The 26910-nt window shown below is 35.3% G+C and overlaps 1 protein-coding gene across 1 annotated transcript; it reads right to left on the reverse strand.

Annotated features, from left to right (window-relative positions):
* Positions 1 to 905: 905 nt before the first annotated feature.
* On the reverse strand, positions 906 to 13383 carry LOC140803031 (protein FLC EXPRESSOR-like). Its single transcript, XM_073158710.1, has 4 exons — positions 12838 to 13383; positions 11341 to 11516; positions 11167 to 11249; positions 906 to 1233 (listed from the first exon to the last, which is right to left on the reverse strand). Exons 1-4 carry the CDS (start codon positions 13341 to 13343, stop codon positions 1114 to 1116), a joined length of 885 nt encoding a protein of 294 aa, XP_073014811.1. The 5' UTR covers positions 13344 to 13383; the 3' UTR covers positions 906 to 1113.
* Between the last annotated feature and the right edge of the window lie 13527 nt (positions 13384 to 26910).

Raw genomic sequence — 26910 nt, forward strand, 5'->3', positions numbered from 1 at the left:
TAATAAAATATCTAAAGAACTTATCATTAATATCAATAATATTAATATAATATTATCGAACAAGGAAAAGATTAATCAAGAAAAATAAATTAGTTTATAAAGGCTCCATATTTAAATATATCAATATTATAAAATAAAATGAAATTAATTAAAAATATTTAAGAATAAAATATTCTTTTCATTAATGACAAAATACTAATAATAAAGAATGAAATATATCATTTACTACATCAAAGTCTTGTATTCCATAAAAAAATAAGCAAATAAATAAAAGAAAATGAAATCACATGTTGAACAAATGAGTAAGTTTCGTGTTAGTTCACGAATCTTTATTTGTGAGACAGGTCAATCCTACCGATATTCACAATAAAAAGTAATACATTTTCATGAATGACCTAAACAAAAGATCATCTCACAAAATACGATCCGTGAGACCGTCTCAAATAAATTTTTGCCGGAACGAATTTGGGATTTAGGACTTGGGAAATGGGAAAAAAATACAGAATACAGAATAAAAATTGGATGATGAACGGGGTTAAATGAAGAGTTATTTTTACCTAATGAAGATATATTTTTATATTGTACATTTATATTTTTTTCCCTATAGTTCGGGAATAAATGGCTTGTTACAAGGTACTAGCCATTTAAAACGACGATTGCACCGCTTAATATATAATTCAATCACTCACTCATTTAACGGGAAGACGATACCATCGACTTCAAAGCATGTCATCTAAGAGAATGAAGATTTTGTTTACACACATGTTTTTGAGTGGATAAATAATGATAATTCGATCGACCATGACGTATGGATGAGCGACCATGATTATCACTCAACACACATGTCACGTGTTCAGTGGACAATGACACTGCTTGTATGAGTAAACATCTACCAAACCGACATGATTGCACCACTTGATATTAAAATATAAAAATTGAAAGTTATAATCCAAATATTAATGCTCTTTTTGGGGGGAAATAATTCTGTACCTGTCACCCAAGAGAATGGGAGTAAGTAAATAAAGCTCTAATATATCTATAAACTGGTTGCAGATGCGTCAGTTTAAGCTTAGGCCCCAACCCACCTAGCGAAGCGTAACAAAAAAATTGAATTCACTGAGCCCCCTCGAACGATAACCCATGTACATGCTGTCCTTGAACACCATATGGTTCTGGTGGTGGAGCGTGAGATTCTGCCGCGTGATCAAACGGGGGAGTAGCAGCGACACTACTCTGTTTCATAAATTAAATAGAAAAAGCTTATTAGAGCTGAATATACATAATGAATTCACAGATATGCTGTGCTCCAACGCGGTGATTAGAGACTAACAGAAACTAAAATTTAAAAGATACAAACAGTGCAAACTCTATTAACATAGAAAAATAAAAGTGACAGCAGTATCTAATCCTACACACTGAAAGAAAGATAGACCAATGGCAACAATGAGAGTTCCAAAATTAAAAGAATAACTTAAATGGAGCAAGAATAGCTCGGAAGTCAGATGGGATAAGAGTTAGCCAAGCATGAAGCTAAGTCAGGACAACATAGATATTATGTTCGGTAGTACAAAAAGTAAAACTCAAACAAACAGTTAGAGACCATCTGTATGAAAAAGCATGAATGAAGCAGATGATCAGATCTTCTCTCACATCATTTCATGATGATAAATGCAAAATGCATTAACCAAGGGCAGATTGAGCCAATGAGAAAAGTTTAAATTTCCATGTCTAATATTTCCCAAAATTCGAGTTTCAAACCCTTGTACTCAATCAACTCTCCCCAGATCCTGGGTTCTCTCCTAATAGTGACCATTTGTTGTCTATTTCAACTACTAGACAGTAAAAGGAAATATGCATGTAAATTTTCAGTGCAAATATCTGGACTGATATTAGGCGGAGTTTAGCAAAATGAATCAGATAAGTACACCCTTGCCCGGAATAATGGATGATTCAACAATTGATTGCATGTGTAAATGAGTGAAGATTGATCATTAACAGGATCTTTCAACTATAACCTCAAGGCTGTTTTATTGAATATAGTCCTTATAAGGATATTAATCCATCTTAGACACTCATTAGTTGTATCCAACTGTATATTGAGGAGTTTTTCTCAGTTACATATGCTTAGTCAAGCCTATAGCATAGCTAAGCAAATAGAGCCAATTTTTGTGCGACTAAAATAACCAATGATACTTGAAATATGTGTGTGCTTGGACGGATCTAAGTGAATCAAGCATGAGCAGATTTTGAGTGGAGTCTAAGTTAATTAGTAATCTTGCTGGAATATAGGCGGACTCCATTATAGAGAAACACAAATAAAGATTGCTTGAGCATTTTTTTCTTGAGTGGAAGAAAGGAAATGAAAAGATTACACCACCTGCAAATCGCTACAACTTCGTGAACTTAATTTTGTTCATGATCTACTTGCTTGTTTGCTTGGTCAAATCAGTAATTTTGACCGCCCACCAAAATTTCAGAATCAAAATTTTATCCACACAACTGAGTCCAATATGTTTATCAGGAGTTTTACAATGCATCAAATTGTGCTTTTCTCCTTTAATGATCAATAGTTGGAGGCATTGGAATTCCATTTTTTTCTGGCTAGAGTTGAAGCTGAGTTTTGGAAGTAAACTTTTTCATAAAGATCTCAAACCCTCTATCTTCACTCCCCTTTTAGACCAACCATATTTAATACGCTCTAACAGGACAAACGCAAATTATAGACCCAATTAAATAAGTAATAAATGTCACCGAATCTTGGGAGACTCCACCAAACAAGTTTGACCGGATAATTCAAATAAATACCCATTGATAAGACTAGTTTCAATTTCAGGAACCACTGGTTCGTATATCTCTGCCCAATGTGTTCGTGGAAAGGATTAATAAGGTTTCTAAAAAAAAATATATGAAAAACAGAGCAGTTGGTAAGACATTATACGGGAAAAAGTTTTAAAAAGTAAAATGGAGAGAAGACAGACTGGTAGGAGTGGAACTTTTGATAAGCTCATGGTTTGTGTATCTATTTATAAGAATCATTAATGCATAACCTAAATCCGCCCATGTTATTGCCTAATTTCTAGAGAACAATTTTGATAAAATGAAAAACAAACATGAGGAATAATCCTTTATAAATTCTAAGTTTCTGCATTAATGCTAATTTCAGATTCGACTGTTTCTCTTATTCATCAAGGTGTTTTTGCTCCAATTACCAAAACACTAAGGTATTACCACCATGAAGGTCATGTTATGCAAGGTAGTTGCAGTTTAGAAACTTTTAGTACAGAATTATTTTGTAGCCCAGTATATGGTGAACTTGTGTTCAACTTGTTGTATCTACTCACTGGATCTAAAACCATCCTCCCTTTTTAACCTTTGATTTGACATCAAATACAAGCAGAGAAAAAGAGAATGACCAATGGCGAATAGGATAAAATTTATGAGTCAAGCATGAAACATTTGTTTGCATCCTCATAAATGCTAGAAGGAAAAAATGGAAGAACTCGGGCTACACATGGTTAGCATTTCATTTCTTTCAATCAAGTCTTTTGAAGAAAATGAGACGAGTTGAAGAAGAAAAAATGAAGTCCCAGGAATAAGTTATGACAATGATAGGTAATGGTTGACGTAATATGTTAAAAAAAAATATGTTAAAAAACAAAGGTATAAGGATTTATTGGGAAAATCATAAATTAATATATGAAATGATAAGTAGCTTGAAAATTTTGGAGGAAGTCACTGAATTTAGAAAGAAGAAAAAGAAAAAAAATGCGAAGAAATGGTGGTATACCCTTGTACAATATTTTTAACACGATAGCGTCTCTTTCCATACACTATATACTTCTGACCGGGACACACGTGTTACTTGTGTAGTATAACAAATGAATAGTATATATTGTATGCAATGATTGAGAGCAAGGAGCCTTCTGAGAAGTCATCACAATTATTCATCTTTTAGAAGTGATATCAGAATTCTTAAAAACAAACGGATGAACCACAACTCTACTTTTCAATTGCTATGAAAAAGAAAATAAACCATCAATTTCCAATTGCAATACAACAATCAGTTTAAGGACTTATATAGAATTTCCCACCAAATCAATGCAAGAGAAATGTATTTTAATTCGTCAGATCCAACCAAATATTGCTGAAACAGAGAAATCTTATAACCCATTTACTAAATATTAAGAACAAAACCCGAACTTAAAGATATTAAAAATCTTCGAAAACAACATATAGCAAATTTTCTGCAGGGTACAAAGCCAAATATTGAGGCGAAAAAGTTGAAGATACAGAAACTAAAAAGTTCATCTATTGCTTTGAAATCATTTTAAATCTAATTGAGTCTCACAAAAACTGAGATAAAAAATGCTCGCAACCACTAAAGGAGTATAACAGACTCAAAATTTGTAAATAATAATAATAATAACTGTAATGACCCGAATATTTGTTTTGAATGAAGTATTAATTAAGAGATAATTAATGAGTTGTTAATTAAGTTTTAAGGAATTGATAATTCGGGATTAAGCGGTTGGTATCAACCGAATTTTAAATGGATAACCCGACCTACTTCGGATTACATTATCTCGAGAAATCCAACTAGACCAATGAGATTTTGACACGTGGCAAATAAGATTGGTTCGGATTTTCTGAAATAGTCCGGATGCAGCCTATAAATGGAAGCCGATTCTTTTGTTTCCTTCACCGCATTCTTCAGAGAGAGTTCTAGTTGTATTTTAGGTTTTCTAGCCAGTTTCTAGGGCACTTTGGTGTCGGGAAGTTTCGGAGCTAGTGTCGATTCGAGGAGGGTCGGTGTACTGAGATCGAGACATCATCAGCAGGCTGACGACGGACGCAGGTTCAGAGCTTTCTGTCAGATTGTTTTAGTGAGGTACGTGATGTACTGACTGAGATATCCAAGCGTAGTATACACACTTATATGCTGCATATTTATCTGTTGCATGATACATGTTTTACTGCTTTGGCATATTATGCATGACATATCATGTTGAGCCTGATATCTTTTGAGATATACCTCGTTTGTTGGGGCCGCTCAGCCCTATTCTGTATTGTGGACGATGGGACATCGAGAGCTACAGTGTCCGACGGGACCCGCGGGCTCTGATGACCTGGACATTGCAGGTCCATGTCTTGATGATGAGTGTGGGAGCCAAAACATGCCTAGGGCAGATCAGAGACTACACACTCAGGCGCCTCTAGACTGAGCATGAGATTCTTGACTTGATCCTTGATATCCGAGCATATTGCATTTTGCATGCATCATATCAGTTTGTATACTCGTACATTCTCGTATTGGGCGATTGTCGCTCACGTCCTTGTTTTCATCTTGGGCACCCCATTCCACGGGACAGGTCTTAGGTTGGACGGTTCGGAAGACCAGGGCAGTGGCTAGAGCAATTGGGTTTCGGTGGTGATCCAGTGGAGGTTTTCTGTGGTTTATAGTTTTCTCGTTCAGAATCATGTATTTGTTATGCTTGTATTAATGTTTAAACTGCATTTATTGTTTTGTTTTCATTTGGGTTGTAAGATGATTAAGTATTTGGTTTCCGCTGTTTAACTGTTGGTATTAAGTTTAATGTTGCATGTTTATTAGTCTGTTTAGTAGTGGCTCGGGTAAGGACGCTACATTTGGTGGTATCAGAGCATGCAAAGATTTTTGGGACATTAGTAATTTTGTTTTGAGGATTTAGAGGTTGATTTTAGTTTCCTTTCAGATGTCAGGAGATGGAAGCAGTCACGGTAGTGTGGGACATGGCCGTTATGACGACGATGAGGCTGGCCGAGAACATCGTCGTAGAGATCGTGACGGAAGGCGTCATCGAGATCATGATGAAAGGAGACGTAGGAACTGTGTCAACATTATGGATTTCATGAAGATTGGACCTCCACCGTTGACCGGAGATGAGAATGCTGATGTTGCTGAAGCTTTTGTCGATATCATGGAGCAGTGTTGAGTTGGGCACGACCGGAATCAGCTCAAGAGATAAGAAGTTTTCTACGTTTGGCAGGATATTACCGGAGATTCATCTCAGGATTTTCTCAGATTGCCAAACCATTGACTCAACTGACCTGTAAGAATGTGCAGTTCGAATGGACTCATGATTGTGAAAATAGTTTCAATGAACTGCGTCAACGGTTGACAACTGCACCAGTTTTAGCTCTGTCATCTGGATCAGGAGGGTACATTGTGTACACTGATGCATCACTTCAAGAACTTGGGTGTGTTTTAACTCAGAACGGTAATGTGATTGCATATGCATCCAGGCAGTTGAAGAAGCATGAAGAGAATTATCCAGTTCATGATCTGGAATTGGCAGCGATTGTGTTTGCTTTGAAAATTTGGCGACATTATCTCTATGGAGAGAGATTTGAGATCTTTACAGATCACAAGAGTTTGAAGTATATCTTCACTCAAGCAGAGTTGAATATGCGTCAAAGATGGATGGATTTGTTAAAGGATTATGATTGCGAAATCAAGTATCATCCAAGATCAGCGAATCTTACAGCTGATGCTCTTAGTCGCAAGGTGAGATTATCTGCACTTCAGACAAGTTTCATATCAAGTGTAATCCAAGATTGTTGTTCTATGGGATTTCACTTCCGTCATAAGAAAGGAATGGAACACATTCGAGTAACGAGCATTTTATCTGAACCGATGTTGTATGCCAAAATCAGAGAAGCTCAGTTTTCTGATCCGAAGGTGAAAAAGTTAGCAAGGTTAGCTAACGGAGACAACACATCTGGCTTTGCGTTCCAAACAGATGGAACCTTGTGTCTGTCAGGAAGAATCGTAGTTCCAGAAGATTCTAAATTGAGAGACGAGATTTTATCTCAAACTCATAGGAGTAAGTTGAGTATCCACCCTGGAAGCATGAAAATGTATAAGGATTTGAAGACCAAGTTTTGGTGGAAAGGTATGAAGAGAAGTGTTTACCAGTTTGTAGCCAAGTGTTTGGTTTGTCAGCAAGTGAAAGATGAACATCGACGACCAGGAGGATTACTTCAGAATCTTCCTATTCCTGAGTGGAAGTGGGAGCATGTAACGATGGATTTTGTCACCCACTTGCCGTTGTCTTCTAAGAATTGTGATGCAATTTGGGTTGTTGTGGACCGACTGACTAAGTCAGCACATTTCATTCCGTATAGTCGGGAATATAGTTTCGATTGCATGGCTAGACTATACATCCAAGAGATTCTTAAATATCATGGTGTGCCAACAAGTATAGTCAGTGATAGAGATCCACGCTTTACCTCAAGGTTCTGGGGAAGTTTTCAAAAAGCGTTGGGAACGACATTGAGTCTGAGTACATGCCTATCATCCAGAGACCGATGGTCAGTCTGAGAGGACTATTCAGACACTCGAGGATATGTTGCGTGCTTGTACTTTGGATTTTGGACCAGCATGGCATGATCATCTGCTGCTTGTGGAGTTTGCATATAACAATAGCTACCACAGTAGCATTGGTATGGCTCCGTTCGAAGCATTGTATGGTAGACGTTGTCGTACTCCATTGTTTTGGGACGAAGTAGGAGAACGACAAGTGCAAGGACCTGAATTAGTGCAGCAAGCGATTGACGTAGTGGAATTGATCAAGAAGAGGATTAAAACTGCACAAGATCGTCAATCGAGTTATGCGAATACCAAGCATAGACCTCTACAGTTTCAGTCAGGGGAAAAAGTTTTCCTTAAAGTTTCACCGTTCCGCAGGGTGATGAGATTTGGACTCAAGAGAAAATTAGCCCCAAGATTCATCGGACCTTTTGAGATCTTGGAATGTGTTGGAAATTTGGCGTATCGATTGGCTTTACCGCCGTATCTGTCCAGCATTCTTAGTGTGTTTTATGTATCGTTGCTACGACGGTATGTAGCAGATGAGTCGCACGTTCTTAGTCCGACGGACGTTCAACTTGAAGAAGACTTGACTTATGTCGAGCAGCCGCTTTTAATCCTGGGTAAGAAAGAGAAGAAGCTCAGAAACAAGACCATTCCACTTGTTCTAGTGCAATGGCAACGTCGAGGTACTGCAGAAGCGAATTGGGAGTTAGAGAGTCGTATGCGCTCAGAGTATCCTCATTTGTTTTGAGTTGTATTTTATTCAGTTGTATTGTACTTCAATTTCGATTTCGAGGACGAAATCTTTGTAAGGAGGGGAGGATGTAATGACCCGAATATTTGTTTTGAATGAAGTATTAATTAAGAGATAATTAATGAGTTGTTAATTAAGTTTTAAGGAATTGATAATTCGGGATTAAGCTGTTGGTATCAACCGAATTTTAAATGGATAACCCGACCTACTTCGGATTACATTATCTCGAGAAATCCAACTAGACCAATGAGATTCTGACACGTGGCTGATAAGATTTGTTCGGATTTTCTGAAATAGTCAGGATGTATCCTATAAATGCAAGCCAATTCTTTTGTTTCCTTCACCGCATTCTTCAGAGAGAGTTCGAGTTGTACCTTAGGTTTTCTAGTCAGTTTCTAGGGCACTTTGGTGTCGGGAAGTTTCGGAGCTAGTGTCGACTCGAGGAGGGTCGGTGTACTGAGATCGAGACATCATCAGCGGGCTGACGACGGACGCAGATTCAGAGCTTTCTGTCAGATTGTTTTAGTGAGGTACGTGATGTACTGACTGAGATATCCAAGCATAGTATACACACTTATATGCTGCATATTTATCTGTTGCATGATACATGATTTACTGCTTTGGCATATTATGCATGACATATCATGTTGAGCCTGATATCTTTTGAGATATACCTCGTTTGTTGGGGCCGCTCAGCCCTATTCTGTATTGCGGACGATGGGGCATCGAGAGCTACAGTGTCCGACGGGACCCGCGGGCTCTGATGACCTGGACATTGCAGGTCCACGTCTTGATGATGAGTGTGGGAGCCAAAACATGCCTAGGGCAGATCAGAGACTACACACTCAGGCGCCTCTAGACTGAGCATGAGATTCTTGACTTGATCCTTGATATCCGAGCATATTGCATTTTGCATGCATCATATCAGTTTGTATACTCGTACATTCTCGTATTGGGCGATTGTCGCTCACGTCCTTGTTTTCATCTTGGGCACCCCATTCCACGGGGCATGTCTTAGGTTGGACGGTTCGGACGAACAGGGCAGTGGCTAGAGCAATTGGGTTTAGGTGGTGATCCAGTGGAGGTTTTCTGTGGTTTATAGTTTTCTCGTTCAGAATCATGTATTTGTTATGGTTGTATTAATGTGTAAGACTGCATTTATTGTTTTGTTTTCATTTGGGTTGTAAGATGATTAAGTATTTGGTTTCCGCTGTTTAACTGTTGGTATTAAGTTTAATGTTGCATGTTTATTAGTCTGTTTAGTAGTGGCTCGGGTAAGGGCGCTACAATAACAATAATAAATAAAACATATAAATAAAAACGAAGGAAAGTTTATCCAAGCTATTCATCTCCAAACTGAGATCAGAATATCATGATCAATTTGTAGTGCCAATCAAACATACATATAAATGAAAAATGGAGGAAAATTTAACCCGTTGAGATCAAGTATCAGTATCAATTCTAAGCCAAATTGATGTGGGTTTGTAGCAACGAAAGGGATTTGTAGCAAAGAAGAGAGCCAGGATTTGTAGAAATGAGGAAGCAGCAAAAGGATATGTTTGCAAAAAGGGGAACTGGGATTTTCAAAATGGGGGAATTGATAGGTGGTTATGCAATACTTCTTCCATTTGACCTCCGACAATTGAAGAGCAGGGAGACAGTTCGAATATTTTGAAAAATTGGCCATAACCCCTCTTCCTTCAGGAAATAGAAAAGGATATACAAGTAGATGAGAGAGGCAGTAACAGGAATCACACATGTTTGACCATATTCAATTATTCTAACGGGTTCCTAGTTTATAATATAAAAAATACAATGCAGATTCAAATGTCAACCAAAAACTTTAATGGAAGAAATTATAATTATAACAAATACACACTTCAAGAAGATAATAGCTTAGACTCAAGGATCCGTTGACCACTGTCCAAAAATTTAATTACCATGATGTGCACAATTCAGATACCTTTTTTTTGTGGGAAGAAATTCAGATACCTGTTTTGACAATAATAAATTTAACAATAGAAAACTCAACGATGGCCTGACAAAGCAGAAGCCATGCCATGGAAATTTCAAGCTTACAAAAATAAACAATCGATAAAGGCACAAACAGCTAGTGTTCTAAATGACGGTCGAGGCGACCGCCTAGGCACGGCCCTCGACAGCTCTGCCTTTGCGTCAGGCGGCCTTAAGCTATCTGGCGAGTGAGACGGTCGAGGCGGCGGTGCAGGTGGCCGAGGTGTGTAAAGAGAAGAAGCCATTTGAACTAGGGTTTCGAGTTTTAAAGAAAAACGAGATACGATAACAACTTTAAAGAGAAGACAAGAAGAAGTGGCCGATGCGTCTAAAGAGAAAACAAGAAGAAGTCGTTTGAGCTAGGGTTTCGAGTTTTAAAAAAACTAGATACGATATCAACTCTAAAGGAAGACATGAAGATGAGTTCGAGACCTGAAAAGAGAAGACAAGAAGAAGCCATTTGATTCTATGGTTTTGTTGTTTTGGGCCAATCGGGCTTTAGCCCATTAAGAAACGTGCCATAAGTCTTCTATATTGAATTGACCTATTGATATTGGAAGACCCAACCGATTCAGAAGAAGATTATGGAAACACTTGCTCGAAATCTCACTTATCAGATTCCATTGTAGAAGACACCATTTTTGGGCTTCAAAACAAACCGGTAGACTTGAAATGAAAATGTTATTGCTTAAAAAAATACAACCGCATAGGCGTCGAAGCGGTAGGCAGTCACTGACCGCCCCGCCACCTCCTCCCGCCGTTTACAACACTACACAGGGCATTGTAATTCAACAAGAACTACTGAATTTTATTAGAGGTTTTAACTCTATCTGAACCATAATTCCTACTGTTATATTCATCAAACAAGATTCATATTTGGAACTTTGTTCCTTCCAAAAGACCTAATTAATGTAGCATTTACTGCCTAAAATTATTTGACAAGATAAGGAATATATTTAATGTTGGTTAATGTCTTGACTTGATGATATTCAAGGTATAAAAGGACTGTAACCTATGCAAAATATACTTAGATTGGACCCCATCAAACCTGATGAAAAGCGTTAGGATCAGATCTTGAATTTTCACCATATCCTGCTTCAAGATTTCCATATTGTGCAGTATATGCTGGTCCTGAAACCACATGATGTCATGCTATATTTGCATCTCAATGGGACAAGATGGAAAAAACAAGTACAAATAATAATTGTTGGCTCATGCATACCTGGAGTGGCAGCTGCCATTACCACAGTCGCACCTTCCATCGCCCTCCTCCCTGCATTTGCAAGTTCAGAACGCAGTTTCTCTGCTTCATGAGTCATAGATATCATGTGCTTCTCCATTACTTCACTTAGTTGATAGTTTTTGGCACGCATCTTTCTTTCATACTCAATTGCACCTCTAATTACATTAGCAACGATAATGCACTGAAATTAGCCAAATTAAATTATCTACCGAAAACGAATTACTTGTGTGGTAAAAACACTGCCAAAGTATGGAATTCAACATTATATCAGAAGATGACGATTATATAGATTTCAGAAACAAGCAAACTATTCAATATCATTAATATCGCATTTACGCTTCAACAGTCAAAATTCACAAGTTTGAAAAAATCAATCTCCAATGATTCAACTGTAATAAGTAAACCATAAATCATTACTTGGACAAAAAATGCACAAGACTGCATAGGAGTAAAATAAGGAGATCAACACAAGTAGCAGAAATTCAAGATGGATTAAACTATAGGCAGTTACCCAACAATATGCTTTCAACAAGCTCCAAAATTTTCTTCCATACAATACCTAATATCTCATATTTTTTAATATAAGAAAAAGAAATTATTGATAAATATACTGTACTTGAAGGATAAGAAATCCTTCTAAATAAATTTGTCATTAACAAACTAAATGAAGTTCTTCTAATACATTTTCCAAGTTGTGTGAGTTTGGTCTCCTTGAATTCTTTCAAAAAAACCTTGTCTTACTCTGCCGATACTCCCAAGTACTTGTTAATATCAATAACGTCATATTTTGCTACATTTTTTTAATCTCGTACACGCATATACTTTTTCAGTGAAAACCCAAGGACAACCAAATTCCTTCAAAATCTTACGCTAGAAAATGTCGCAAAACTACATCATTAAAATATGATCTCATGTAAGGTTTTTGTTGTAATACATCATTGGTACTAAGTCTGCTAAGGGAATAAATATTCCTTGGTCAGATTCAAGGTTCTATTTTTACTCATCGGTAGGAATCAAGGTTATCCAAGGTTTTCCATGAGGAGAAGAGTTTGAAAGATGAGAAGGTTGAACTATTGATCCCAGATAAACAACATATCAAGGAATCATAGCCTCGCAACCTGAAATAATATACAATTGCCCAAGTTTAAATATATTTCTCCTGAACCTCAATAGTAGGATTCAATTCTAACAATCCAGACACATCTTAAAGCTTAGCTCTTAAACCATATGCAGTGCCATATTATTATCCACTAGATTCTCAAACTAAAATGTACCTAACAATCACACTTAAAAGTAAAAAAGAACATGCATTTGCATAGTTCCAACAAGCATGAGGAACACATCTTTAAATTACACACAGCATTATTTCTAATAATTTCAACTCAGGGATAGAGACAAATCTTGCACTGTGAAATTAATTACACCTGCAGACTGCCAAGGACGTATAAATAAAGAAATGCACGAATATCATTAAACCTTCCTCTTTGTATTTCCTTGTACAAAACTTCAATCTCAGCCCTGAGGGCTGGCAATTCCATCAATTCAGAATTAGTCCTCGCAAGATCCTCATCGATATCCCTCAGCTTCTCGGACAGCTCCTTACGCTCGCCCCGTAGTTCTTGAATATCGGCCCGAATCCTGTCGAGTTCAGGGGGGATCCCGTCAACGAAACGTGCCTCCTCCTCCAATCTTAAGGAACGGTTGTATACCTCGCGCACCTGAGCATCCCTTTCGGACTTGACGGAAGCGGCCGTGGCTGACAAGTGGCGGACGTCATGCTCGGCGCTGATGAACTCTTGCTTGAGCGCCACGTGGGTGACGGCAAGGCGTTGGTTATCGTGGAGGAGAGTTTGGATTTCTCGGCTCTGAGCAGCGATGCGCTCCTCGAGTAGATGGAGCTCCTGCGAAGAGACGCGACCGTGCTGGTGGAGACGACGAGATTCATCGGCTATGTGCCGATGACTGTGATTTCGTGCAGCCATGCCTGCAGAAACTCTCTTGTGCCCATGTCATTGATTGATGATAGTTTGACACAATTTTATTTGATCCCTCTTCTTTGTATGTTCTGGAATTAGTCCCTAAACCTTTGGAATTTTTCCAATTTAGTCCTTTAGGAAACAATATTTTCAAAAGCAACCAACATAATCCTATTTTATTAATGGCAAAAACTTGTGTGAGACGGTCTCACGGGTCGTATTTCTGAGACGGATATCTTATTTGGGTCACCCATGAAAAAGTATTACTTTTTATGCTAAGCGTATTACATTTTATTATGAATATGGGTAGAGTTGACCCGTCTCACAGATTATGATCCGTGAGACGGTCTCACATGAGACTCACTCTTTATTAAATTATATAAAGAACCATGATAGGGGTATCAGTGTTTAGGTTGAACATTTCAAGCATATTATACAATTATTACTGTGTAACTTATTTGTCTATGAGGATATACTTATCAAATTACGAGTTTAAACATATGTCCAAGATTTATTATTTTCAAGATTTATTCTAACAAGGAGATCTAACAAATATTTGACACCATGAGCAACTAGGAACAGACTAGATTATTAAGATAAAATGTGATTCAAAACACTAGATCTTTAGAAATAGTCCAAAATTCATCCGAACTCTCACGAGATCTTAGAAAATCTAAAACATAGTACGTAATTATGGTAATAAACTATATTATATACTCACAACAAATTGAAGATTCCTTGAGAAACAAGAAGAATTTTTGAAACCTCAGAGAAGATTCAAACAAGGATTCAAAGTATAGAACATCAACCAAGTTCTAGCAACAGGATAGCGGGAGTTCGGTACCACCCTTCTTGGGTACCAAACCCTTATAACATCAAAGAGAGAAGACCAATATGGTGTAAAAACTTTTATCTGACAAGGTAAAAATGATTAATCTTATCAAAACTCTCTAATAAAAGAAATAATCTGATGACAACCATTAAGATGTGATATAAGCATACATTTCAATCTCTAAATGTCGTTTGGGCATATATTTTGTATAACTCTTTCGAAGGTGGGGCTTAAATGAATCATCATGTTCAAGATTGCTCTGATTGGGATCAAATGAATTTTTGTGATCAGGATCTCTCCCACTGGGAAATTATGCCCTAATTGATTTTCCAGATGGTTTACCAGGAACACAACGTACACAATTCAACAAATAAACTTTAGAAAGAGATACTTACAACTATACTTTTATTAGTTGATTCATCATGTATTTCCCAATGTGATCTAATCTAGCATACCAAGTGTAAGCATCCACATTGCATTACTAGATGAACAAACATTTAACGAAACACAACGATCAATATAGTAGTTAAATATTTGTATGTCAAAATCTAACACAATAAAACTGTTTCTAAGATGCCCACAACCATAATAGATACGAACCAAATTACTATTAAAGTTCCAACTACATCAAAATCCTAGAAGAACAACAACAAATGCTAAGTTTTGTCGAATTTCTAGTGCATAGAGAACATCGTGTAGGATGAGTGTTCGGCCACCATGAAAATCTAGTTTGCAATGTCAATGCTTTTGACTTCAACTTTAGCATTATTTCCTACATATATCCATCTTGTGTCGCAATGAACTCGATGAAAATCTACAAACACTTCACGATCTATAGTTAAAAGGTTTTTTGCTCCGGACTCCAAAATCTACATAGGATAATATTCAATTAATAAAAATAATACTAGAGACACATGTAGTACTTACAAAAGCGTTATCAAGTGCTACTTTTTTGGCTGGGACACTCACGAACGTAATGTCCAATTGATTGACAATTTTAACACTTCCTTCTTCTCTTATCTTTCTTCTTCCCAAACCTCTTACGGTTATTCTTATGGTTGGGATTGAAGTTGTTCCTCTTAGACTTTTCTGAAAAATTCTTCCCCTTCTTAATTTTCTTCCAGTTCTATAGCGTTTAGAGCCTGAAGCTTTTTTGACTAGATTCAGCAACAAAATCACTTGTTATGGACAAAGCAACACAAAGCCGCTCATCCTCAAGTTCAACATGAGGAAAATCAGATAAAGTCTTAATGTTATCATTGTGAGTCAGATTGACTTTTAGATGTTCCCAATTGTCCGGAAGGGATCAAATTAAGCCTAAACTTGCTTCTCATCAGAGAGAACTGAGCAACTGACGTCAATTTATGTATCATGTTTTATCTTGTTTGAAAATATTGCTTCATGTTGTGATCGACTTATTTCTTATAGGTGTCAAACTTGATAGTCAATTTCCTCATAAGAGTGACAGTAGTACCTCCATATTTCTTCTTAAGGTACACCCAAATGTCATGAACAGTACGGTGAGCTCACATTCATGAATGAGATCATCAATCACGGGGCTAACCAAAATTGCATGAGCAGTGAAATCTTTCTTTTCCATGCTATGTAAGATTCTTGATCTCTCTTCTATTGAGCAATGTTACTCACACTAGGGTCTTGCATGATTTGGTTGATACCCTCAAAGGCATCTTGTTCATCAAGCATATACTCAATCTTATGGTGTCAAATATACATTCATTTTGTCACCTTTGTTAAGGTCGACAATGATAGATTTTGTTGTCGTGATATTTATATTTTAGAAGTGATAACACACTTTAATGTTCATTAAGCTCACATATTAATTTCCTACTTAAAATCAACTTGAAGATCCACTAACTTAGATTATTTCAATAAATTCCATGCACAAATATATAGATAAGCATGGATTAAAAAACTTTAAACATTAAAAGTTTGCAATATATGCTTCTATCAAACATATATTATACATGAATTACATTACATATGTCACACAACATTAGAATAAAACATATGTAAATAACAATTTATCTCTTTAAATAAATCTAATTTCTTATTGATACATATGTAGGATATCATTTTCTTGGTCATTTCCTTCTAGAGCCAATCTGATGGAGCGAACTTCAAATGACGAATACAAGAATTTCTCTTTAATATAATGTAATCTTTATCTCGAGTTCAATCTCTTTCCTCCATCTCTTAATCAATAATGACTTCAACACGTCAAAACTGATAATTGATCTCCTTTGGTTAAGTATATCATCAATTATGCTCTTCCAACATCCTTATATAGAATCTCTTTGTAGTCGAACTATTTTATCATACTAAAAATAACGACCCAAATGCATAAGCATTAAACATTTGATATCTCAAATTTTAATACATTGGAGTAGGTTTTTCGTTTGATCTATTTTGTAATGTTTAAAAAATTGTAACTTTATTATTTGTTCAAGAGGTCATAAGGATGCTAATAGTGTGTTTAATTCTCGTCATATCTACAAGATAAAAGCAAATATTGGATTTGACACAAAGCCAACCTTAATATTTAACATTCAAATTAGACGAAAATTTTCAAGTGTCGAAAATTTGATTATGTTCGATCTAATAAAATCTATATATTAATTCAAATGAGCACAATATTCAAAATAATATAAAATCTCATTCTTAATTTTAATTTGACGAATTTCATTTTGTGTTAAAACACATAGAACTCTCCATGTGGATCACATTATGCATGACAGAAAACTGATATTCCTAATTATACTAACAACACCGAGTCTTCATTTTTCTTGAAAGAAAAAATTAAAGGACCGATCGTGTTCATAACTACGTACAACATATCTAAATATACATCTAATAATAATTCAGGGATTTGTCTTTGAAACAAAAGAATTATGCGTGTATATTCCAATTAAAGCTTTCTTGCATTCGACACCTCCGCGAGACCATCTATTCATTAAAGTGAGTCTCATGTGAGATCGTCTCACGGATCTTAATCTGTGAGACGAGTCAATTCTACCCATATTCACAATAAAAAGTAATACTATTTGGATGACCCAAATAAGAGATTCGTCTCACAAATACGACCTGTGAGACCGTCTCACACAAGTTTTTGCCCTATTCATTATGCCATGAATCCGGTCAAAAGTTTAAATGGGAAACTGTATGTTATTTACATATTTTTTTGATGATTATTCTTCTTCTGAGTTCATTATCAAAAGAAATTATCAGTTCGTTCACATTCGAGGAAAAATTAATAAAAGGAACATGGTTCGAGTTCATCCTTAATCTCCGTTATTTCAGAAAAGAAACGCGGGAGTCACGGCCCCATGATTTTGTTAGACCATCAACTAACACAATGTTCTGATATCAATAACAAAAATTAATACGGATATTCTCATATGATTATTGAATAAAATCATATTTCGACATGAGTCTTTCTCACATGATAGTACTGCATGTCGTCTGTCGATGGTCCTTCTTCCATTTGTTTCACAATCGTGATGTATTTTTTGTTTGCTAAAGATAAAAGCTCTCCCATTTGTTAAATTTTTTTCCCTTTAAAAAAAGAGTACATGTGTGAAATAGAAGCTCAAAAACTGATAAAAGTGGCCCAAACTCATATTGGTTTAATTTCGGAATACTGGTTTAATTTCATCTAATTTATAATTGAGCATTATTAATATCGTTATTTTAATTTTTTTTTACGTGGGCGGACATGATATATTTAAATCAATAATGGACATCGAATCTATAGTGAGGACTATATGGTTGACAGAGATTTTGTAATTTATTTTGAGTTCATAAGACCTGGTCTAGGCATGTTTATCGGTTTGTCAGTTCCGGACCTGTTCCAAATTGGGTGGAGTCGGTTCCGATACCGGTTCCAACCCGGTCCAAGTAACCAATCCGAATCTTGGACCGGTTCAGTGATTTTTAGACCGGTTCTAGTCCGGATCGAATATTATTATTTTGAATATAAAATTACTTTTATTAATGAATTTTTTTTTATTTAATATTTTGAATTGAAACAATACCGACTAATCATAAAAATAAAATAATTTAAACATTGCTTTTACCATTAAACATCTAAAATTCATCACGATTTATTAAAATATATTTTGAATAGTCTCGATCTTCGTCGGAATTTGATCTTTGAAATTCATCGATTGTTCTAGCGGCCCTATTCTTTTTTGGCTGAAAACAATATTGAAGGCATTAGGCATGCTTATCTGTTCCACCGGACCGGTTTCGACCGGTTCTCGGTCCGGTGAGTTCGGAACCGGTCTGAACCGATAAGAAACCGGTTCCGAACCGGTTCCGGTTCCAAGTTGAAATACTTGGAACCAATCCGAACCTAGACCGGTTCGGCCTCTAATAAACCGGTTCCGGTTCGGGGCGAACCGGTTCCGAACTCTAACTCTATTTTATTATATTTATTATATAATTAAAATAAAAAATATTAAGGGACAATTTTTTATTTAATATTAAGATGCAAATAAATGTGCATTACATTAAAAAAAAATTTAACAAAATAACTTAAACATTTATTTGTACAATTTGACATCTAAAATTCATCACGATTTATTAAAATATATTTTGAATATTCTGGATCTTCGTCGGAGCTTGAGCTTTGAAATTCGTCGATCGCGCCAGATGTCCTATTCTTTTTTCTGCAGCAAACCAATCTTGTAGGCATGTTAGCATGGAAAGTGTTTCTGGCTTTAAATTAGTTCTTTGATCACCAATGATCCTTCCACATACTGAAAATGCTGATTCGGAAGCAACACTTGAACTTTGAATTGGTAGGACATCTCTTGCGATTGCAGCTAACACTGGATAAAGTTTAGAATTTACTTTCCACCAATCAAGAACATCGAAATTCTCCGTAGTTTCAATATATTGGCTTAGATAAATTTGGATCTCATTGTAATTAGTTGTTGTCACCGATTTTCCTTTGAATTTTTGTCGTTTCAAACTTTGAAAGAAGTTAAGTGCTCCACTTTTGCTTTTATATGTCGGCATCTCCTCCGGCTGCGCGCTCGGTTCATCACATTGTTCACTAGCATACAAATCAAACAATTCTTGGAGAGAATACGTGATTGACTTCTTTTGATCGTCAACATTCTTCCCAATAAATTTAGCATAATATTCAAAAAAAAATGTCTAATCCTCCTTGATTTTGAGTAGGATCAAGTAATGCTGCTAAACCATGCAAAATTGGTATAGTTTCCCAATATTTTTTAAATTTATTTTCTATATTTGTAACAAAATCACGCATTACAGAATCATTACGATATTCAATAAATTTATAAAACATATTGAAAAGCAAAGGTAGAAACATCGTTGAAGTAGGGTAGTCAATGCCAGAAAATTTTTCGGTTGCTTCTTTAAAAATTTCTAACAAAGAAACACATTTACTCAAAATAATCCAATCATCGTCATTTAGCATCAAACTTTCTACCGCGATATTATTATAATATGGAGTAACTAAATCTTGAAAACGTAATAAAGTATGAAGCAAGTGATATAAAGAATTCCATCTAGTATCAATTGGAAGAGGAAATTTTTTAAATTTAATTCCAGTTGATTCGACTAGTGTTTTCCAGTCACGTCCATATCTTCTTTCACGTAATAATTTCCCACATAATTTGAACTTTTCTATTACAGTGGACATTTGCTCATCACATACACATTTAACACATAAGTTGATAATATGACACACACATCTAACATGAAGCAAATTACCTTCTAAAATTGGTTTTAGTGAATCTTTAAGATATTTAATTGCAAGAGTATTGGCACTCGCATTATCTAACGTTATCGACATTATTTTATTTTGTATGCCATAAATTTTAACAACATTTAAAACATATCTAGCTATAGTGTATGCATTGTGAGACGATTCTAAAGCGCTAAAATTCTTTTTTGCATACTCCAACTTTCGTCAATCCAATGACAGGTAACAACAAGATATGATTCATATTTTAAATTAGTCCAAATATCAGTAGTCAAACTAACTCTACAAGAAATATTTGAAAGATGCGATTTTAGTGTTTCTTTATATTCTTTATAAATATCAAAACAATATTTGTTTAGTGTGTGCCTAGAAATATTGTGAAAACCAGGTTGAATAGTACTAGTAAATTCAACAAAACCTTCTTGTTCAGCTATTATAAAAGGTTGACAACATTTGGTAACAAACTTTACGATAGCTTTCCTAGAAATTTCTTTTGTAATTGTGAAAGTTTTACCACTTGAAGGATTAATTTGTTGTTGTGTTAATTCCCTACCTAATGGTTGTAGCGTATCGGGGTCAAGTTTATGTATTTTAACTAAATGTTTTTTCAAAGTGCCGGTTCTACCGGAACCACCACCTGTTTTGTAAGAATACCTCGTTTTGCAAATTTTACAAACGGCGAAAGAGTTATTTGTACCTTGTTGTTCAATATCAAAGTGATCCCAAACTTTGCTTCGCTTTGCACGGGCCGTCGTCGTGCTCGTAGAAATTGTGTTGCTTGCTCGAGTAGACGATGACGTCCCTACATCTTTGGTGGGGAGTTCCATGGGTTCTTCATCCTCGTGGCCAGGTTCGACTTCATCATAGTCGGGGATGTAGCCATAATGTTCACCAAAGTCGGGAGCGTATTCGCCACGACCACCACGACGGTTTGAAGATGATGTCATTGAAATTCGAAATATTTATATGAGTAAATTACGAAATATATTGCTTGTAGGGAAATGAAAGTTGAGAGAAAATTGATATATGAAATGAGAAAAATGACTTGTATTTATAGGTGATTTTTGGGGGTTAAAAAAAATTATTTGCAATTTTGGGGGCCAAATTGAGAAATAAAAACTGCAGATTTCAGTAGTCGTTGCTACTGAAATCTGCAGTGTCCAACGGCTGCAAATGCAGCCGTTGGACTGCTGCAAGGCTGCATTTGCAGCCGTTGGACTGCTGCATTTACAGCCCAACGGCTGCATGCAGCCTTTGGCCATCATTTGGGCCAACGGTTGCATTTGCAACCGTTGGCCCAAATTCTAATTTTTTTTAAAAAAAAATTCGAAATTCGGGTTTCGGGTCCGGTTTCGGATCCGATTCCGGGTCGGTTCCGGATACGGTCCGGAACCGGACCCGGAACCGGTTGAACCGGTTCAGAATATGCCGAACCAGTTCAACCCACAAATTAATGGTTTGTACAAGGTTTCGGGTCCGGTTCTCACATACCGGATCCGGTTCCGGGCTTATCGGACCGGTTCCGGGTCGGTTCCGGGTCGAACCGGCCCGATAAGCATGCCTAGAAGGCATGTTAACATGTAAAGCGTTTATGGCTTTAAATTAGTTCTTTGTTTATCAATGGTTCTTCCACATATTGAAAATGCTAATTCTGAAGCAACACTTGAATTTTGAACGGGTAGGACATCTCTTGCAATTGCCGCTAACACTAGATAAAGTTGAGAATTTACTTTCCATCAATAAAAAACATCGAAATTTTTTGCAGTATCGATATATTGGCTAAAATAAATTTGGATATCATTATAATTTGTTTTTAACACTGATTTTTCTTTGAACTTTTGTCGTTTCAAACTTTGAAAGAATTTGAGTGCTCCACTTTTGCTTTGACCTGCCGGCCTCTCCTTCGACTGCACACTCAGTTCACATTGTTCACTAGCATACAAATCAAACAATCTTTGGAGAGAATGCATGATTGACTTCTTTTGATCGTCAACATTTTTTCGAAATTTTTTGCATAATATTCAAAAATCATGTCTACTCTTCCTTGATTTTGACTAGGATCAAGTAATGTTGCTAAACCATGCACAATTGAAATATTCTCCTAATATTTTAAAAATTTGTTTTCCATATTTAAGAAAAATCACGCCTAACGGAATCATCACGATATTCAATAAATTTATAAAAACATATTGAAATACAAATATAGAAACATGGTTAAAGTAGGGTAGTTAATGCCAGAAAATTTCTCGGTTGCTTCTTTAATAATTTCTAACAAAAAAACACATTTACTCAAAATATTTCAATCATCTTCAGTAAGCATTAAAAAGTCTACCGCAATATTGTTGTAATATGAAGTATTAAATCTTGAAAACGTAATAAATTATGAAACAAGTGATATAAATAATTTCATCTAGTTTCACATTGTTAGGATTATTTTTTCCGACAGATGATCGAAATAATGAAAATATCAGAATAAGATGTGAAAATATTGAATTTGTGTTATATCAGAATTAGATGTTGTGCCAGATGTTACAACATCTCGGACAACATCTACACGCAGCGGAAAATTAACTTTTATAGCACAAATTGACTTTAAAGAAATAGATGGACAAGATTAAATATGCACAAGTATAAATACTTGTGCGGTGCTTTATGTAAAAAATTAATCACTAGAAAACTTAACCGTTCACAAAAACCTATCACTAGTGATTTTTACAAAAATCAATTTCCTCAACACTTTGAGAAAATAAAGCTTTCTAAAAACAACCAACAATATTAAAACATGAATAAGAAAGCAAAAACGAGATCCCTAAAAACACGAGCAGCTAAACACGATCTTCAGCCAACATCGTTACGGATGTTGTCTGTAGATGTTGACAACATTCAGGGCAACACGTAAACCAGCACTCTTTAAAACAACAACGTCTCTTGAATAAATTTTTCTCTGAAATTCTGAACGTGCACATGTGAGTGAATATTTGACCGAGGAAGAGAGACCACCACGAAAACTTTCCCACGAAAAACACCTTCACGAAAAACTCTCTCCACGAAAAACTCCACCACTAAATATCCTCCACTAAAACTCCTCCACTGAAACTCTCTGAATTTCTATTCGTCTCTCTCAATTCTCTCTCATCACCTCACGTTGATCACCTCTTATTTATAGCTTTCATCTCTCCTCAAGTTTATCTTCCATAAAGAAATCTATAAGATATGGTAAACAAGAATTCTATTAGAAACAAATCAATAATACCATATCATGTAAATCACTATCATAAATATTATATCTAGAAGATATTTATCACAAAGATAATATCTAGAAAAGCAAAACAAAATATTCCACATGATATTATATCACAATAAAATCTTAACATAATTATCTAGAAAAGCAAAACCACAATTAAATATTATACTCAATCAAATCAACAAGAAAAGACAATATTAGGTAAATTATTTAAGATAAGAAATTATATCAATTAAATAAAGAAAATATATTTCCCTTCACACATGAAGAGAAATTTTTTTAAATTTAATTCCGTTTGATTCGACTAGTGTTTTCCAATCATGTCCATGTATTCTTTCACGTAATAATTTTTCACATGCTTTGAATTTTTCTATTACAATGGACATATACTTATCACATGCTTATTTAATACATAGGTTGATAATACGACATGCACATTAAACATGAAGCAAATTACCATCTAAAATTGGTTTTAGTGAATTTTTAATATATTTAATCGCAAGAGTATTGGTACTCGCATTATCAAATGAGATCGATATTATTTTATTTTGTATGCTATAAATCTTAACAACATTTAAAACATATATAGCTATAATGTATGTGTTGTGTGACGATTATAAATGATCTAGCACTACAAGAAAAACGACTTTCCGCAGCACGTCATCAACAGCGTGTATTAAAAGCACGCTGCGAATACTATTTTTCACGGCGTGCACCCACCTGTGCGCCGTTAATAGTGTTGCACTTGATACTATTAACAGCGTGCATTAAACGAACGCTGCGGATAGTACTATCGGCGGCGTGCATATAAAGCCCGCTGCGGATAGTAACTTGATACTATTAACAGCGTGCATTAAAAGCACGCTGCGGTTATTACTATGGACGGCGTGCATTAAACGCACGCTGCGGATAGTGATATTTGCAGCATGCCTTTTTGTGTGCTGTTAATAAATTATATAAACGACAGCACACAATAAACGCACGCCGTTAATAATATTATTAACGACGTGCAAGTTTATGTGTGCTGTTAAAAATAAATCGTATTCAGACATTAACGGTGTACATTAATCGCACGACGTTAATAGTATTATTTACGGCGTGCATATTATTAGCACGCTGCCAAAAATGAGTTCGAATTTCGATTTAAGGCCACATTTAGCGACGGTTATCTAAAACCGTCGCCGATGCTGCGGAAAAATTGCACGTTTAGCGACGGTTATCGCAAACCGTCGCCGATGCAGTGGAAAATGAATTGCTTCCAGGCCACATTTAGCGACAGCTAACTACAACCGTCGCCGATGTCAATCGGCGACGGTTAATAGATAACCGTCGCTAATAGACACACATCGGCGACAATTTACATACAAACCGTCGCAACAAAGCGCAAATTATCTATTTAAACCCGATCTCCGTTCCATTGTCTTCCACATCACTTAACACTTAAAATTTTTCTCTTGTTATATGATTTTAATTTCGACTTAGATATTTGTTTTTATTTCAATTTTTGGTTAATTTTTTAATTGAATTTTTTATTAAAATATAATAAATTATAAAAGTAATTTTTTTTTTAAATTTACGCAAAATTTAGCGACGGCTTTTGGAACTGTCGCGAAAGTTTTAACCGTCACATTATTTTAAGACCGTCGCTATAGTAGCGACGGTGTTTAATTTCGGAACCGTCGCTGATTTGCGACGGGTTTACGAAAACCGTCGCTAGAATTTTGTTTTTTTATGACTATTAATGGCTTACACATGCACGTTGCGGAAAGTTGTATTAACAGCGTACATATGCACGCCGTTGATAATAGTATCAACAGCGAGCAATGCACGCCGCGGATAATCCTGAACTTTTAACGGCTTGGAACTTTGCAGCGTGCAATGCGCGCTGCGGAAAGCTTATATGCGCGCTGCGGAAAGCCGTTTTTGTTGTAGTGTAGCGCTAAAATTCTTTTTTGCATAATCCAAGTTTCATCAATCCAATGACATGTAACAACAAGATAAGATTCATATTTCAAATTAGTCTAAATATCAGTTGTCAAACTAACTCTACAAGAAATATTTGAAAGATGCGATTTTAATGTTTCTTTATATTCTTTAAAAATATAAAATCAATATTTCTTAAGTGTGTACCTAAAAATATTATGAAAACCAGGTTGAATAGTACTTGTAAATTCAACAAAACTTTCTTGTTCAACTATTATAAAATGTTGACAACATTTGGTAATAAATTTTATGATGGCTTTTCGAGAAAAACTTTTCGTAATTATGAAAGCTTTACCACTTGAATGATTAATTTGTTGTTGTGTTGATTTCCTACTGAATAGTTGGATTCATAATATTATATGAATCAAACATATAATATTAGATTTAATATCAAAGTATATGATCAAATATTATCTTTTTATCAAAATTATATGAGAAGATAACTATGAAGTAAAAAATTGGATATTTTTGAAGGAATTCTTCTCTCAAAGTCAGGCGTAGGGGTGGGCGTCGGTCGGTTCGGTTCAATTTTTCTTTATAATGGTTCGGTTTTCGGTTTTGAATATATTTGGTCCAAAATCAAACCATTTTATTGCGGTTTGGCCCGGTTTTTTTGTAATACGGTTCGGTTATATGGTCGATTATATACGGTTTTATAATATTTTGTTAAGAAATAAAATTATACATCACTTAATGCTTAATTGATGCAAAACCTATAAAAGAAACAATGATAGTAGATGAGTAGAATATATATGATTATAATATACTTATTACTTAACAATCTAAGTTTCAATAACAATTTGAAATACAATTTCAAACAGTAGCTATTCAGTAAAAACACAGTCATTAATTTCTAATTCTCAGACTCCAAAATGTACATAGATTTTGCATCTCAAATCTCAATACTATAAGCTTATAACAATTTGAACTTCTAATTGTCAATATTGGACTTGTCACACGACTAAGGTCCATTTATTAGCCCATTATACAAAAAGCCCTATAGTTAAATATAATATGGTCGGTTCGGTTATTTCGGTTATTTCGAGATCAAAACCGTAAACCGAACCGAAAAACTGAATTTCTTTAATTTTGAAATCGTAATATGCCGAAAAACCGATAAAGCCGAATCATTTAAACCGAATTTTTCGGTTCGGTCGGTTATTTCGATTTTAACCAAACTATATATATATATATATATATATATATATATATATATATATATATATATATATATATATATATATATATAAATGAATTTGATTATATAAAATGAATCTGTAAAAAGCAATCTTTCCGATAGACCATAGGTAGTAGTGGACTAAAAGTTCTTTAATCTGCTAGGCATGTGAGTCTTACACGTAAAATAACTCATATTAAATACAACAAAATCAGGAATTTCATGAATTTTTATTCAGATTATTATATTATTATTGTAATTAATATCTGTCGTCGGCAGCCCAGAAAATTAATTTTTAAAATAAAATTCTGTTGGAATGAACAATAATTAATCACAAAAAAAGAAAAAAAAAGTACTAAAACATAAATAGTTGTTCCAACAAATGTCAATACATCAAATTGCAACCATCTCCCCGAAATCCCATTTCATATTTTATATGGCCCTTCCCCATCCCTTCTTCTCCTTCTATAAATACACACTTTTGCCTTCTCTTTTCTCATCCCACCACAGAAAAACAACACAAGCTCTTATATATATATGTTTTCATCCCTTGATCTTATATACATTAGGATTCGGATTGAC

This window comes from Primulina eburnea, chromosome 10 (assembly GCF_022965805.1).
Source record: "Primulina eburnea isolate SZY01 chromosome 10, ASM2296580v1, whole genome shotgun sequence".
Lineage (NCBI taxonomy): Eukaryota > Viridiplantae > Streptophyta > Magnoliopsida > Lamiales > Gesneriaceae > Primulina > Primulina eburnea.